General features: G+C 54.2%; 1 protein-coding gene across 1 annotated transcript; it reads right to left on the bottom strand.

The window, feature by feature from the left end:
- Positions 1 to 273: 273 nt before the first annotated feature.
- Positions 274 to 14,705, bottom strand: LOC102849120 (histone-lysine N-methyltransferase NSD2-like). The gene is made up of 11 exons (XM_006893602.1): positions 14,339 to 14,705; positions 13,323 to 13,502; positions 12,786 to 12,942; positions 12,437 to 12,642; positions 10,296 to 10,399; positions 9,383 to 9,652; positions 8,283 to 8,399; positions 3,156 to 3,297; positions 2,833 to 2,939; positions 1,183 to 1,387; positions 274 to 545 (listed from the first exon to the last, which is right to left on the bottom strand). Exons 2-11 carry the CDS (start codon positions 13,495 to 13,497, stop codon positions 274 to 276), a joined length of 1,755 nt encoding a protein of 584 aa, XP_006893664.1. The 5' UTR covers positions 13,498 to 13,502; positions 14,339 to 14,705.
- Between the last annotated feature and the right edge of the window lie 1,594 nt (positions 14,706 to 16,299).

The following is a 16,299-nucleotide window of genomic DNA, read 5'->3' as shown; positions in this document are numbered from 1 at the left end:
ATGCCAATTAATCTTCAATCGTAACTCCAACCTAGAAAGATAAAAACAGGAGGGCACCCTGACGTCGTCGATTCAAGTGTGACTGGAGCTGTGGGGTAAGGCAGGCCGGCTGGACCCCGTGCGGCTCAGGGCTGGCCATCAGTGCGGACGCGGCCAAGGTGGCTCAGTGAGGAGGAAGGCGCTCCCCCGGCGGCCTGGACGTGTGACGGGAGGGCAGGCTGGGGTCCCGGCCAGCCCTGAGCACAGCCCGGGGCCTGGCCGAGCGGCGGGGTGCTATTTGCCGTCAGTGACCCTCCGCCAGCAGCGCCTCCGCTTCCTCCTCCCCTTGGGCCTGACCGGCTCCGTGCGGGGCTGCCCCGCCTTGACCCCTCGGCCGGGCTGGGTGCCACCCTCGTGCTCGGAGCAGTACAGCTGTCCGTCCAGCGTGGTGCGGAAGGCTGTCCCATCATGGTGGTCCTTGCAAAAAGAATTGGGACAAAAGTGGCAAAAGGAAGTAGAAGGTTTGCCACACACGTCGCAGTGATGCCAAGGACACTCCCACTTCCCTGCAACAAAGCAGAAGACGTCAGCAGACAGTGAGTGCACAGGGTGGGGACACTTGGAACTGGCCGCTCAAGTCACCCCTCCACATGCTGCAGCTCAGAGCCCCTCAGGGACCAGCATGACGCCTGGGGATGCCGTCCCTCCCACTGGCAACAATGAACACTTCCTAGTGGCTCCAGGTTCGAGTCCTGGGCACTGACCGCGCGTGGGGTCCTTTGCCATGCCTATGCCACGTGCTTTCTTAACTGTGGGTGTCAACTGCACAAAAGCCAATCTCCTACGTCAAACGCCACTGTGGCATTTGCTTCTCTCTCTGCGTAAGGTCGCTTCCCCTCTGACCAGGGTGAGCGCTTGGCACAGACGCCCAGGCTCTCTCAACTAAACACTAGTGGACCCTCCTGGGGGGATGGCCTGGCCATGGCTTCCTGAAGAGGGTCCCTGCCCCATCCTGGGGGGCCACCCTGCTGGGTCCTGTCTTCACAAGCCCCACCCTACCACACTAGTAACCCCTGAGGCCCGGGGACTCTGGCAGGATCACCCTGAGTTCTCCCAGCTACCTCAGGGACAAAGGGGGCTCTCATGGCCTGGGGGAGGGACGCCCCCACGGGCACCAGGCAGGCTCTGTGGCCCAGCACTCACCAAAGGGCCGCTTGCCCAGCCCAAGGCATGACAGGTGGTAGGCCTTGGTGCAGAACTTGCGGTCACACAGGACCAGCTGGCCACCGTCGCCACAGCGGAAGCACTCGTCCTCTGACACCTTCTTGCCGTCACCCTTCGTCCGGCGCCTCTTGGTTTTTTTCTTCATCTTTTTGCCCTTTTCCTCAGAAGAAAGGGACGTGGAAGTCTAGAATTAAGAAATAGAGTTTATGCACACCCATGTTTATCATGGCTTTGTTCACAATAGTAGAGTTGGAAACAACCTAAGTGCCCATCAACAAACGAATGGATAGAGAAGCTGTGGTATATTCACATAGTGGAATACTACGCTGCATTGAAAAACAAGGAACTCATGCAATATTATTCAAAATAGGTGACCCTGGAGGACATTATGCTGAGTGAAGTATCTCAGTCTCAAAAGGACAAATACTGCATGGTGCCACTGCTGTAAAATAGGACTGACCTTGGGGTTGGGGATAGACTGAGAAAGATGGGTTCAATAATGTATACTGCATTGGAACAGATGAGGGAGAAAACTGTTTATTAAGGGATATGTGATTAGGTATTATTGTCATAACAGGAATCCAGAACGAAGGCTGCATAATGGAGTGGTCCTGGGGGAGGGATTGTATAACAAAGAATTTTACTTTTCAAAGAGAAGAGCGAACTGGGAGGGGGGGGGAGGGAAGGGTAGGCAGGGAGAAAAGGGCAACAATGAATGAATGGAAATCCAAAGTCTCTGTAAACTTTCATTAAAATTAATAATAATAAAAAAGAAATAAATACAGTTTATGTAAAGAGAATTTACGCGAGATGAAGGAGCCACAGGCTCTCCAGGGAAGTCCTGCTACAGAAAGCAGGAAGCGCTCAATGCTTCCCCATGCCAGCCATGAACGGGGTCCCGGTCAGCCCGCGGACACACCCCGTTCAGCCGTGGATGCGGCCCGGGTCAGCCTACGGGCATAGCCCATGTACAGCCAGGGTTTGGAAACTCCACTGACATGTGAGCAGGCAGAGACTAAACTGACCTCTTGGCTGAAGCAGCAGTGACTTGATGCCCAAGAGCAGTCCCGCTCAGGAGTAGGGACACGACCCCCTCATGTCTCCTGACCATGTGTGCCCAGCACAGGTGGCAGCTCTGTGTCGTGGCCTCTGATGGAGAGTGAGGAAGGCTGCTCCCTCCCCACCACTCTCCCCTCCTCCGACCAACCGGCTCTGGCCCTTCCCAGCGCACGTGACGGGGCGCAGAACCTGCACCCTGGGCCAGCTGAGCACAGGCCAGAACAGCTAATGCTGCGACCCATGACGGCCACTCTGCATGTCGCCATGTCCTGCAGAAAACTCGGGTCCTCCACAGCAGTGCACACCCAGGGGCTCCCCGATGCCTCTCCTCCTTCCTCACCCGAGGGCCCGCTCGCCAGCCAGCACCCTGGTCAGCACTTCACTCTCCACAATCACTGACCTCAGGCAGGGTTCTGTTCTTAGCAGCAGACCCAAAAGCCCAATGTTGGCCCAAAGGGCGTGGAACCCTTGGCACTTTGACCAGCAGAGCCGTAGCCCTGCCATTTGTGGTGGCCTGTGCCAGATCTGGAATACGGGGCCTGGCTGCAGACGCATCGGCAAAGACCATACCTTTGGCCGATCCCCAAGGAAGCCACTGCAGTTGGGGGCTCCGCAGCGACAGACGGTCTTCTCGTTGCCCAAACAGTCGAGGTTGTAATTAAAGGTCAGCTCTGTCCCTATGGGGAGATGGGACACACAACATTGACCTTTCCATAATACCACAGGAATGCATGTCCAGCCTGAGGCCCTGCTGCTGGGGTCGCATCTCTGGGCCTAGGGCCTTTCCAGTCTGCTGCGTCTCACTGGACTCGGGACACGCTGTCCCCCACCCCAGCCTGCAGCGGCACAGAGCCTGTGAGCTGAGGGGCAGCAGGTCCCCCAGCACGACGTACCTGCAGGAATGTCGCACACAGCAAACAGGCCCACGCGGGTATCACCGTTCACCGTCCACTTGAGGGTCTCGCAGTTGGGCTGACAGCTGTGGTTCATGAATCGGGAGTAGTTCCCCTTGGGGCCAGCGTCAATGATGCGGTCCTGCAGGGGAGCGAGGCTCAGGTCACGCATCACTCGGGACAACAGTCCTAGGACACGCTGCACACGTGAGATGTCTGCTTGTCAGACTGAAAACCGTGGGGTCCCATGGCCACTGAAATGAGACACCCCCAAACCAGTCGTCTTTCTCTTGCTCACTGAGGGGAGGTCGGGACCACATGGCAAGGACCAGTACAGAGTGAGCGCCAGCTGCACAGGCTGGGAACAGTCCCACCCTGACAGCATCGCCCGCTGTCAGGGCCCAGAGGACACTCCGACAGGAAGGCCCAGTTACAAAGGGGAAGGACACAGCGCATCTGCTGAGCGGTCCCCACAGAGAAGCACGCGAGCCGCGGTGCTCACAGGCCTTCAGCAAAGGACGTGCAGCCTCGCATCACAGCCCACCTGCGAGCAGCCCACCTGAGCGCGAGCCGCACCGGTGCAGGCCTCCGCAGTGACCACCACGGGAACGGAAGCGTGTGGGTATGCACTGTCCTGTCTGACCCGGGACCCCCCGACCCTGGGTCCAGTGAAAGCTCAGCGGCCGTGCACCAGGCAGCCCCATCAGAGGGGGGAGGAGTGGAGGCTCGGACCCCAGGGGTGCATGGGGTGCTGGAGGGGCAGATGGGAAGGAAATGTAACAGGTCCAGCAAGTGTCGTAAAGAGGCTGCAGGAAGTGCTGAGAAAGCCACAAACATCCAAGTCTGAGTGTATGCCAACACACCTGACAGTAAATAAAGGGATAAACGCATACATTTTCTAACATGTCAAACAAAACCAAACCCTGGCCGCCGAGTTTCCTATGCCGCGTCAGACCTCACAGTCCGGATGAGCTGCCGACAGCAGCCTCAGGCGCACAGCCAGGGTCCTCCAGAGTCCCCCTGGCCAAGCGCTGCAGGGACGCTCCAGCCAGGCTGCAGACCCAAGGGCTGGATGCGTGAGAGGGGCTCCTGAGGACCTGTCCAGCACACTGGGGTGAAGTGTGATGACAACACATTCCTCACAGGAGGAGAAGTGGGGGGGCTCCTGCCGCCAGCCTCTTGCTATCTGAAGTTCCAACTCTGCTTACAGTGTCTGCTCTGGCCCTAAACGCGTCGCATTTGTCTGCGGCTATTTCACTGGTCTCACCGCGTGTCAGCTGTCGGACTCCAGGGCTCCTGATGCTGGACGCTCTGCTGCTGACGGTGGAGAGGTTTCAGCAAAGTTCCAGACTAAGACAAGGAGCAGGAGCGGCCCTCGCTTCGCAACTAGCAGGTTCATGAAAACACTGACCAGTAGCCGGCGCCAGAGGATGGGCCCCAGGTCGGAAGTGGTCAGCTGTGACTGGGAAGAGCTGCCCCTGAGATGAAGTCTGTGCCCCGCCCGAGGTGGAGTCCACGTGGATGGTGAGGGAGGTATACAGCTTCCACAGTGAAGGGCCCTCATTTGCTGAGATGAAGAGTCAACCCCGGGGAGGAACAGCTCAAGACACTGTTAGTAACTTGGCCAGGGAACGTACCAAGCATGAATGTAGGAAGAGCCGGAGTGGACAGAACTGAAATGGACACATCAAGGTCGCCACGCTGGCATTAGTGAGAAGGGGGGCTGGGATCTGCCCGGTGAATCGTGATCAGAACATTCTAGGATCTCCTATGTCAGAAACACAACCAGAAAGCAACACCAAGTACAATCTTGAAGATGATTTTAAAAATGGCTTGAATAGTGCATCAACAGAGAACTGCCCGAAATTCAAGGTGGATTCAGAAGAGGCCGTGGAGTAAGGGCTGTCATTGCCAATGGCAGATGGACTGTGGCTGAAAGCAGGGAATACTAGAAAAACGTCCACTCGTCTGACTATGCAAAGGCATTTCTGTGGATCCTAACAAACATGGCTGTAACAGAGAAGAGGAGGAACCCCAAACACTGAACTGTCTCCTTGTGAAACCTCTATATAAACCAGAAGCAGTTCCCAAAACAGGACACGGTTTAAAATCAGGGAAGCTGTGTGTCGGAACGGTATCCTTTTTCCAGACCTATTCAAACTGTTTGCTGAACAAATCATTCAAGAAGCTAGACCACGTAAAGAAGGATGTGGCATCAGGATTGGAGGAAGACTCATCAACAACCTGCTACGAAGATGACACAGCCTCACTTGCTCAAAGTGTGGAAGACCTGTAGCATTTACTGAAGATCAAAGACTGCAGCTTTCACTACGAATTACATCTCAACATTAAGAAAACGATTCTCACTCCTAGACCAATAGGCCACACCATGATGCTGCTGCTGTTGTCGTGCGCCGTTGAGTCGTCTGCGACTCACAGCAACCCTCTGTACAACAGCTCTGAAGCCTGCCCTGTCCTAGGCCCGTCTGAGCCCCAACACACCCACCCTCATTACCCCATTTACTGGATCGATCCAGTAAATCCATCTCATACAGGATCATCCTCTCTTGCACTGTCCCCTTTCATCCTTCGAAGCAACATGTCCTTCTCCAAGGACTGATCCCTCCTGGCCGCATGCCTAAGTATGTGAGATTGAACTTCAAAATCCTAGCCTCCAAGGAGAAACTTGGTGTCACCCTAAGACAGATCTGTTTGTTTTCTTGGCGGTTCATGGTATGTTCAACACTCTTTTCCAGCACCACAACTCAAGGGCATCAATTCTTCTGTCATCCATAGTCACTGTCTAGCTCTCTGATGCAAAGCAAGGAATTGTGAAGACCATGGCCTTGGTCAGGCACACCTTAGTTGCTAAATTAACATCACTGCTTCTCAGTACTCTGGAGAGGCCCCTGACAGACTTTCCCAGTGCTGTTGGAGTCAAGAGTGTTGGCTGTGGAGCCAAGCAAGCTGTAACTGTTAACAGCCTCAACCTTTCATCTATCACGGTGCTGACAACTGGCCCAGTGGTGAGAATCTTTGTCTTCTCGATGTTGAGCTTCAATCCATATTGACAACTACAGTCCCTGAGTCTGTGCAGCAGGCGCTTCCGGTCCTCCTCAGTTGCAGCGAGCAGGGTTGTGTCATCTGCATAACGCAGGTTGTTGATGAAACTTCCTCCAATCCTGGTGCCACGTTCCTCCTCATAGAGCCCGCCTCCAAGAGGATCTGTTCTGCATACAGACTGAAAAGCTATGGAGACAGGACACATCCCTTTTCTGATTTTGAACCATGCAATGTTTCCTTGCTCTGTTCTGAGGACTGCTTCCTTAGCACAAGCAAGTGTCCTGGGATCCCCATTCTCCTCAAGGTGAGCCACAATTTGTTGTGATCCACAGTCACAAACCCTCTGCACAGTCAATAAACACATACAGACATTCCTCTGGTACTCTCTGCTTTCAGCCAAGAGCCGTCTGACACTGGTGATAATGTCTCTAGTGCCAGCTTGTACTTCGGGCAGTTCTCTGTTGATGTCCTATTCCAGTCGTTTTGGAACTCTGGTGGCCTAGTGGAAAGAAGCTGTGCTGCAATCCCAAAGGCACACAATTCAAATCCACCAGATGCTCCTAGGAGAAGGCTGGGCAATCTCCTCCCATGTGATTAGCTGCCTCTGAAAACCCACCAGAGGGTCAGCTATGGGTGTTTCCAACTAGACACAACAGAACATCATCATCAAGATAGAATCTGAAAAGACTGAAGCTGACAGGATTTTTATTTTACTTCAACTCATAATCAACCCATCATGGCAGCAGATAAGAAAACAATATCTCACCGGGAAATGACTGTTAAAGTGCTAAAAAGCTAGGGTGTCAGTTTCAAGACTGAGGTGTGCCTGATCTATGCAATGTGTTTCCAATTGCCTCATACACATCTGAAATTGAGCAAATGAATACGGAAGACCAAAGAATTGGAAGTCTCTGAACTGAGGTGCTAGCAAAGGTGACTGAACTTCTCACGGACTGCCAAAAGAATGCACCAATCTGTCTGCAGCAAGCCCAAACACGGTGCTCCTGAAGAGGTCAGGATGGTGAACCTGCCTCACCCGCTTTGAGTGTAGTGTGAGGCGAGACAGAGCCTTGGAAAAAGGCAGCAAGCTGGGACCGCAGAGGGGCAGGGAAAGACAGATGACCCTCAGGAGCTGGAGTGACCCAGTGACCCGGACGAACTTGGTCATGGCAAAGACTGACAACAGCACGAGACAGGCAAGGGCCTGATGTGTGTCCACTCGGGCGCAGAGTGTGGTCACGCTGACAGCTCCTGCCAACCACATCGTAACTGAACAAGGAGGTAACATTCTGAGAGGGGGGGCAGCGCTCAAGGCGGCCAGGATTTCCGTTTACTTGGAGCTGAATCAAAGCCCATGGGAGTCAACACATCTCGCGGGCAGCCCCGCTGCTCAAGAACTCAGAGGTCAGCACTGCACCGTCAACCGCTCTGTACGTATGTGAAAGCCGGGTAAGAGCTGAGGAGGACCAGAGAGCCAGCACCTTGGGGTCGTGATGCCGAGAGGACGGACGGCTGCACGGACTGTCTCAGCAGAAAGGCAGCCCGAGTCCTGAGGGGAGGAAGGCACCAGGCCACGGGAAAGGCAGCGTCCTTCCAAGATCTGAGGGTCAGCGAAGAGAGGAGGCTGCTCCGGAACAGACCTGCGTCTCCGATGACGACTCGGGCTAGTGCAGGTCTGCTCTCCACAGGCTAGGAGTGTGCGACGACACGCCGGCACCACCAGCGCTTTGCTCATTTAGGATTTTGGTTTAAGCACGTGGGGTTCTGACTTCCCTCCTCACCCCGACTGTGAGGCCCTGACTCCCGGGATCCGCAGGTGTGGGAACAGGACAGTTCCGCAGGCCGTACCCCACGGCCGACCTGTGTCCGCTCTTCTTCCCTCTCAGGCACCTTCTCCTGCTACAGGAGGCCCCGGTACCACCACCTGCCGCCCAGCCCTCACGCAGACGCTGCCAGCACACTTCACACACCAGGCCAGGACCCGCGGGTCAGAGGCTGTCCCGCGGCCTCAGTCAGCACCCCAGATGGCCGCCTGTGGAGAGCCAGGCGCATGGGGGAGCTCACCTTGTCAATGGTAAGCATGTAGAAGTGGGTGATGTCGTTCTCTTGGGCGTGCTTGATCCTTGCCATGCACTCCTCCTCGTCGATCAGCTCGCCCACGTACTCATTCACGAACTCCCCCTGAAAAGGACGAGAGGACAATGACAGCAGGACTCGAGCGCCCACTGCTCTGGGTCAAAGCGGGACTCCAGCGTCAGGGCAACCGACCGGGGCACCAACCGCCAGCGCCAGTTTCAGAGGGAAACCGTATCAGGTCCCCAAGTTCAGCTCAGTGAGTCGACTCGCTTTTTACCGAGGGTGTTGGTGAAGAATTCACTGGAGTACACCTGGTGCAGCCATGGTCTCTACTACGTTTCTGGTCTCCTGAGAATGCGTGGGAGACTCCTTCCACCTAAGTCATCATCCACGAGCTCACCTCCATCACAGAGGACAGGCAGACCACAGACCCAAACAGCCCCCATCCATCAGCATTCCGAGGTCACAGGTGCGTTGACGGAGGTGGCATGTCTCTACGAGTCTCGTGCTGAGAAGGCTGTTGTCTGCGGCCTCACCACTGCGGAGCTGGCCCAGCCTTGGAGACTGAGAGCCCCGCCAGTAGCCCCTACAAGCCCCAGTGCGTCCACACACAGCCAGGCCCAGACGAGCGAGTCGTCCTGGCCAGCCGAGGACTGGCTGTCTCGTTCGAGTCCCACTCTGTTGTGTTGGGGCCCCAAGTGTCCAGGCTACTACTGTAAGGAAAAGTCACTTCCCAAAGCTATCATTTCCTAATGACATCAGAATTCTGACTGAAAATGTGTTTAAAGAAATCTGTGAGCGTCACTCTGGAAGACGGTCCATGCACTCCTAAGCAAAAGGCGGCGCCCCTCCGCCGGTTCAAATCCCCCAGTGGCTCCACAAGAAAAAGGAGGCAATCTCCCCATGAACCATTTAAGTGTCTTAAAAAACCGACCACAAGGTCCGCAGAGTCGGTTCAGGGCAATGAATGAGTTAGTACCTGACACCATCCAGTGTGTCAAGGGTCCACACACACAATAATCACATCCCAACGGCTACTCACTCGGTGCGCAATGTCTAACGGGAGGCACAAGCGTATCACAGCCCACCTTTTTGATGTCTCTCTTGGCCACCAGACCCCAGCCTTTGCCCTCTGTCTTAATGATCTTGGTCTCAGGGTACTGGCGCTTGGTGAAGCTCTGGTTCTGGCAGTGCTCGCCCGCAGGGCACACCTGGGGGTGGCACTCATACATCAGCATCCTGTTCAAACACTCCGAGTCAAAGCCACAAGGGTTCTCGTCTGTGGGCTTACAGTTGCACTTAGGGATTTCAGAAATATCGGCTGTGTAGATCTGAACTTTCCCATACGGCTTATTCACCTGGAAGGGAAGCGAGAGGCTGCCTCAGCACACGTCCCAGCAAAGCCCTTTCGACCTGGTACGCCCGCTCCCACCCCTGCACCTGGTGTCTGAGAATCACAGCCCAGATGGGACACCAGCCCACATGGTCATGGGAGCAGCTCCAAGCCTCGCAGCCCCTGGCCTGAGGACTCTGCCCCCACCCCCCGCAGCGTACCATTTATGGCCCTCAAAAGGAAAGAGAGCTAACAGTTACCCAAGAGAAAAGCTGCGACACTGAGAAGCCGCAGGTCAGCGCAGGCTGCCAGGTGCCCAGCCAGGACGGGGGCCAGTGCAGGGCAGGGACGTACGGGGAGACTCATGAAGCCCATGTGACCATTCAGCTGCAGTCCCTCCTGCTCCAGGTGGCCTGGCCATTCAACAGCACCTCTGAGAGCCTCTGCACCTCACCGCTGCAGGCGGGGCAGCACTGGTGGGGGGTGGAGGGCTGCCGTTGTCTGCCTAGGGTCTCCCGCATGGCCTCCACACCAGGCACACCAGTGCCAGCTCCTGACCTACCGGCACAGCCCAGGACTGCAGGAGCCGTAAGCCCCACTGTGTGACGGACCCTGCTGGGTCCACGCTGGCCCAGGCCACGCACGCACGTGGAAGGTGCGCTGCTCACCTTAATGTGCTTGTAGGGCGGGGGTTTACGCTCATTCTCCTGAGACTCTCGGGCTTCCCTCCGGAGCCTGATCTCACGGAAGCGAGCTTCGGCTTCTTGCAGCGCTGAAACGGCCGTGAAACAGAGTAAGAATTTAGTCAAGACATCTGCCTGGAACTACATCTTTACCAGTTTAACTCTTCATCGCGCTAGTGCATGCCTTCCGAGTTTCTGCTGATCAAGTGTCAGTGCCCAAGACGTCTGGAAACACATGCTCAGGAGCCCTCGGCAACGGGGGTTCTCGGGGACAGCTTTCTGCTGGAGGCTGCTCCCCACGGCTCCTGTCTCCTCCTGGGTCTCGGGACAAAGCGCTGATATGTGGGCTCTACTCTAAGGTAAAAACGCACCAAAACGTACAAGCATTGCAGCCCAACTGGAACGAACTCGTAGCCACCCTTTCACAGGGTTTCTGACGCCGCCCATCCTCTCTTCCCAAGCAGCTGCTGGGGCGCGTGAACTGTCAGAGGGCGCAGCACTGAGGCTACAGTGCAGCTGTGCGTGCTACACCACCAGAACTCAAAGCACGCTAGGCTGTTCACCGCGAAGAGGCAAAGGTCTGAGGAGTGAGCGCGTGTGGGAGCTCCAGTTCCCCGAGAACAGGCCCTATCAGCACTCCCCGCCCGGCGACTGCAGCGGACTCTCAGCACAGCGGACCGCGGTGGGGACGGACAAGGCCGTTTCCTTCACTCTCCCTGAACACATCCTGATGCATTTTCACTCTTGGTCAGATTTCTAGATGCCACCTGTGTGCCAAGACCCAAAACAGGCCTACGAAAGTCACACCTACTGTTTATCGTGCTGCATGTGACGGCTTCCTTTATAAGCCTAATACAAACATCACTCTTCGTGAGTGCATCACCAGCTCCCCACTGCTGAGTGGCTATGGCTGCACCCATGAGCTCTACGCCACCCCAAGTGGCTCCCTGCTGCCCTGAGTGGTTGTGCACCGGCACCACGGCTCCCTGCTGCCCCCACGGCTGTGCGCCTGCGCCACGGCTCCCTGCTGCCCCCACGGCTGTGCGCCTGCGCCACAGCTCCCTGCTGCCCCCACGGCTGTGCGCCTGCGCCACGGCTCCCTGCTACCCTGAGTGGCTGTGCGCCTGCGCCACGGCTCCCTGCTGCCCCCACGGCTGTGCGCCTGCGCCACAGCTCCCTGCTGCCGAGTGGTTGTGCGCCTGCACCACGGCTCCCTGCTGCCCTGTGCTGTGTGTGCACTGTGGCTCCCTGCTGCCCTGAGTGGTCATGTTCATGGGATCCCTGTTTCCCTAGAGCTGTGTGTATGCTTCAGCTCCCTGATACTCTAAGTAGCTGTGCACTTGCTCCAGGTCCCTAAACTACTGTGACTGGGTGTTTCCTTAGCTCCCGGCTACCCTGAGTGGCCCTGTCGTCTTCACTTACCCTGGACTCAATGTGAGTGCCATTTCCTCTGGGGAGCAGACACAGCCCCATATTTGACTCAAGTCTTAGTGTCGGCGAGCCGCGTCACCCTGTCCAGACACTGGCTGTCAGAGCATCCTGTTTCACCTGTCCAGACCTAACACTAAGTGAAGCACCTGGTGCTGAACTCTCAGATGGACAACACACAGGCCCAGGGGGTCCAAGTTCTACCCAGCAAAAATGGCCCACTATATTTCCATCCATGTGACAGGGCAAGCTAGGAACCCATCTGTGAGTTAATACGGATGTCTTAACAAACAGGCCTTCATTTGTTACAAATCTGTATTATAAAAGTAAGAGCTCTGGTGGCCTAGTGGCAAGAAGCTGCACTGCAATTCCAGAGGTGCGTGGTTCGAATCCACCAGATGCTCTGCTGAAGGAGGAGGGACAATCTCCTCCTGTACCAGTCAGATCTGATTTGACGGTACACGTAAAAAAAAAAAATAACATTTTTTAAAAAGTAGTAAATCAAAGTACAGCTTATACTATATACCTCAACCAATCAGTCTATAAACTTAAGTTTCTTCTATTTTAAAAACACAGATGGAACACTTAGTGCAGTAACATCTATAAAGAAATCCTCAAAAATTAATATTAACAGATTGAACACAGAGGGTATGGTTTCATTTTTGATAAGGAAAGAAAAAGCTCTTGTATCTCTGTACCGTTTTTGAAGACTTTTCCAATTCCTTTAATTCCTTGGTATCTGCTGCCCCGATCGCCCTCCATGTACGGGAACACTCGTGCCTGATGTGTCCAATAATAATCTTTAGACCCAAAGAAAAACACAGGAAATTCTCCAATCTCGTGCTTCATTTTCTGAATATTTGGGGGGACATTTTTGGGATGGCAAACTTCTGCCGGCCACCATCTATTATAAATATTAAAAACAGGGTTCACAGACTCTTCAGAGACAGCATCAATCAAGCACTTCATCACTTTAATCTAGAGTGAAATGAACACATGTTAACAAGGAAAGACACAGAGGTGAGCACGCGTGTCTCCGTCCCCCACCTGTAGTTGCCGAGTTTGACCCAGATGATGTCCTGGAAGTGGAGCTTCTTGCCGGCCCTGCAGTCGTTGCAGAACCAGCTCCCATCGGGCATCTCGATGTTGAGGCAGTCGGGGTGGAAGGCTGCCGGACAGGACTCACAGCACAGGAGGCTCCCCCCTGCAAGAGGGGGTGGGCTTAGAGCTGCTCTACAGAGAGGCTGGGGGCGCTCCCCCGGGACAGAGATCACACCCCCGGTTCCCACATAGGACTCGGCAACAGTCGTCTACTGAGTCAGTACAAAAGCAAATGTTATTTCCACCAGTGACAATATTCCAGAATTCCATAAAATGATCCTAGTTAATTCAGAAATATTCCAATAGACTAAATGGAAAACATCAACAGCAACTACCGAAGTCGGAAAGAGAATCAGAGGCAGCACTAGAGACAGAGACGCTGTCTGGGGAGTTGCGTGGGTCGCACTAACCTGTCGAGGTGCCCGAGTACTACGTGCTGGGTGCTGGGCAGCACTAGGCCTCTAGGCGCCTGCTGGCTCTTACCTTTGGAGCAAACGAAGCACCAGCTCACATTGACATGTGCGTGGTGCCTCTTCCCCTTCCGGGCAGTGAAGTGACCTGTGCAGATGATGCTATTGGATGCAATCACCGAACACCCCGCTGCCAAGCAAGAGTCCCCTCCGTGGTAGGCTACGGGGCAGCGGACACACCGCATCATTTTACCTAGACACAGACACACACGTTGTAAAAGGGCCCAGCAGGGAATGGTCACAAGCCCCCGCTGAACGCACTGTCATCAACAGGGCCACCAGCAATTACGATGCTGCCAAAAATGTGGAAAATTAATCCTGCAATGTATCTCAGATACTGAAAAAAATCTAGGATGGTGAGGGCAAAATGTATTTAATAGGCATCATTAAAACATGCTTCAAGACAAAGCACTCGAAGCAAACACTGGGGAAATTACCCAGCATTTAAAATACTACCTCCTAAAATGAAAGAAATCTGCACCCCTCAACCTGGGCACGACTGACGTTTTGGGCCAGCTTCTTCTTTGTGGTAAACATGCTCTCGTGCATTACGAGGCTCAGCGTTTCTGGCCTCCACTTACTAGGTGTCAGCAACAGACCCCAGAAATATCCTCCGACACTGTCCCCGAGTGGACAAACGGACCCGTGGTTGAGAACCACTACTGTTACGATAACCTGCCCCTCTCAATCCCATATACCCAACATTAAATAATACACATGTCATTTAATTTTAATTTTTCCCCCCTCACATATAAATGGCCATTAAAACTAGGACATTTTAAAAATAGTCCTCTCCCCTAAATGCAACAATTTTGCAACAGCATTTAGCACGGGAAGGTGGGAGAATGGAAGGCAGGTCCTTTGTCAAAGAGTAACGTTCATGCCATCTGTGCTTAAAAACAAGGAAAAACTGTCAGTCCAGATGAAAACCGAACTCATTCCTGTCTGTGAAGAGCCCAGCAGCTAAGCCACCATGCCCACCTCCAAAGCACCCAGGTGCATTAACAAACAGCAGAGTTTCACCCGTACCTTTCAATGGTCTTGGATTTGAAGGGTTTGAAACGTGACAGGTCACACAACTGTGGAGAGGACAGCGAAAGCCCCGACTTTCAAACACAGTAAGAGGGTATCTCCTCACACAATCTTCGTGGTAAAATTTTCCACACTGAGACACAACACAGCGCTTAACATCTGCATTATTCTCCTTACACACGAAACATGAGTGAACCCCTAACAAACGGGTTTTTTTAAAAAAAGAGAAGAAGGGTGGAGAGACAAAGAATAAGGATTAAGTTGTATTTCCTGAGCCACTAGTATCAAGCACAACTTTTTCTGAGGGAGGCACACTGCTGGAGCATCTGGCGCGATTTCCAACCCTGCTGATTAGTCCTAGCATTCTTCAATAAAAACCCAGCCGTCAAAGGTTACCTTGCTGTGATCTGCGCTCCAGCTTCCCCTAAAATACAGGAAAGTCTTACTACTCAGACTAGAAGGGGAGAGGCCACACTAATCAGCATGAAACCCGTAGAAAGGAATCTTCCGTCTTTCCATCTTGAGAGGCATGAACCACTTATAATGAGTGTAAACTAACTCGTAAGAACAGGCAGATGGAACACTTCGGGGGGTACAGCCTGCAGCATACTGCCTTTCTTTACAGGAACCCCTGCAGACTCTAGATGCCTTGTGATCCAAGGACAGGCTCCAGTGAGAATCATAAAAGGCATTCTCAGGCCTGACAGGAACAGAGGCCATGGCTGAAGACTGTCTCCCCAGTGTTCCCCATCCTGTGCTGGAGGAATGCAGAAATACAACAAAACACAGTGAGCGCTCAGCAGGACTCTCACCTGCTCATTCTCTGCTGGGAGTGAAGCTCAGATGCACACGGCCGCCTGAAAACTGCACCCACTCCTACGGAAGTAGGCACTGTGGGGTGAAGACACTGTGCTGCGAGCCCAGGTTCCTGACGTCTGAGCACAAGCAGCTACTGACCTTCCCCTATCTCTCTGGCATGTCCGGGTGCCTCAGTGACAAAAAAGCCCTGGGGCCCCAGTGACCAGAGGCCGAAGCAGCCACAGTGAGTTCAAAGCAGGTCCTCAGACTCCAGATCATTCTATCTGCCCCTCACTGAGCTGGAACAGCAGCTAGCACCTGAATGGAAGGTGTACTGCAGAGGGGAGTTGGAGAGCCAATGCTAGGCGCACCAAGGAGTGGCAAGGCCCAGGGTGCAGGGCTGCATGCTCCCAGGAGGCCAAGCGTGGGACACGGAAACGGGCAGAGAGCAGTGTGTCTGCCATGTCTCAGCTGCGCAGAGAAAGGAAGCTCTGGGTGCTTGTGGGAATGCAGCCTGCCTTTAGGAACAAGCCCACAAAGCTAGAGCACAACTTGCCTGAAGAACATTCATTGCAGATGAACCTTCCTTCTGGTCTCCGGGAGAGCCCGAGGCAAGAAAGGTGGAAAGCGCCACAGCAGAGGCCTTCACAGAGCAAGAGGTTGCCAGTCTTTTCACACAGCTGTGGAGACAGATGGCAACAGGGAGGTCAGTGACCCCTTGCACAGCTTCGCCTATGCTCATCTCCTCCCAGGACAGTTCCTCCTCAGTGCTGGGTGTCCCAGTCCTGACAGACAAACAACTCACACTGCACCCAGTACAGTCACAGGAAGGACAGGGTCACGATAACTTAGACACACGTGCCATCAAGGCAGCTCTCACCGCTGCACAGAAAACAGGACTAAGGGATCTCTAAAGAATGAACTCAAGACGCTTCCACTCAGACCTGAAAGAAGAAAACCTGTGGCATGTCACCACCAGAAATCAAGGGATCCTAATGCAGGTCCGGGGCAAGGCTCCTGTGTAACAGTGTCGCCCTCCAGTGCACACAGGCTCACAGGAGAGTGCCTGTAGCTCTGGGTGGACACTGGACAGAGGTAACAGGACCTGCCTGAGGTCACAGTGTGTGAGCTGGGCAAAGTCAAACACTGACCAAGGCTCT

This window comes from Elephantulus edwardii, unplaced genomic scaffold (assembly GCF_000299155.1).
Source record: "Elephantulus edwardii isolate Elephantulus edwardi_28Jun2011 unplaced genomic scaffold, EleEdw1.0 scaffold00129, whole genome shotgun sequence".
Taxonomy (NCBI): domain Eukaryota; kingdom Metazoa; phylum Chordata; class Mammalia; order Macroscelidea; family Macroscelididae; genus Elephantulus; species Elephantulus edwardii.
Note: the sequence above shows the minus strand (reverse complement) of the source record. Positions and strands in the feature narration are given on the sequence as shown.

Bases quoted from the DNA above. Each gene is read 5' to 3' on its own strand.
- LOC102849120 (XM_006893602.1), bottom strand. From the start codon at position 13,497: ATGATGCGGTGTGTCCGCTGCCCCGTAGCCTACCACGGAGGGGACTCT. The intron at 12,643-12,785 runs GTGGGGGACGGA...TATTTATAATAG, and splicing joins GTCAAACTCGGCAACTACAG to ATGGTGGCCGGCAGAAGTTT. The intron at 2,940-3,155 runs GTACGTCGTGCT...ATCTCCCCATAG, and splicing joins TGTGTGCGACATTCCTGCAG to GGACAGAGCTGACCTTTAAT.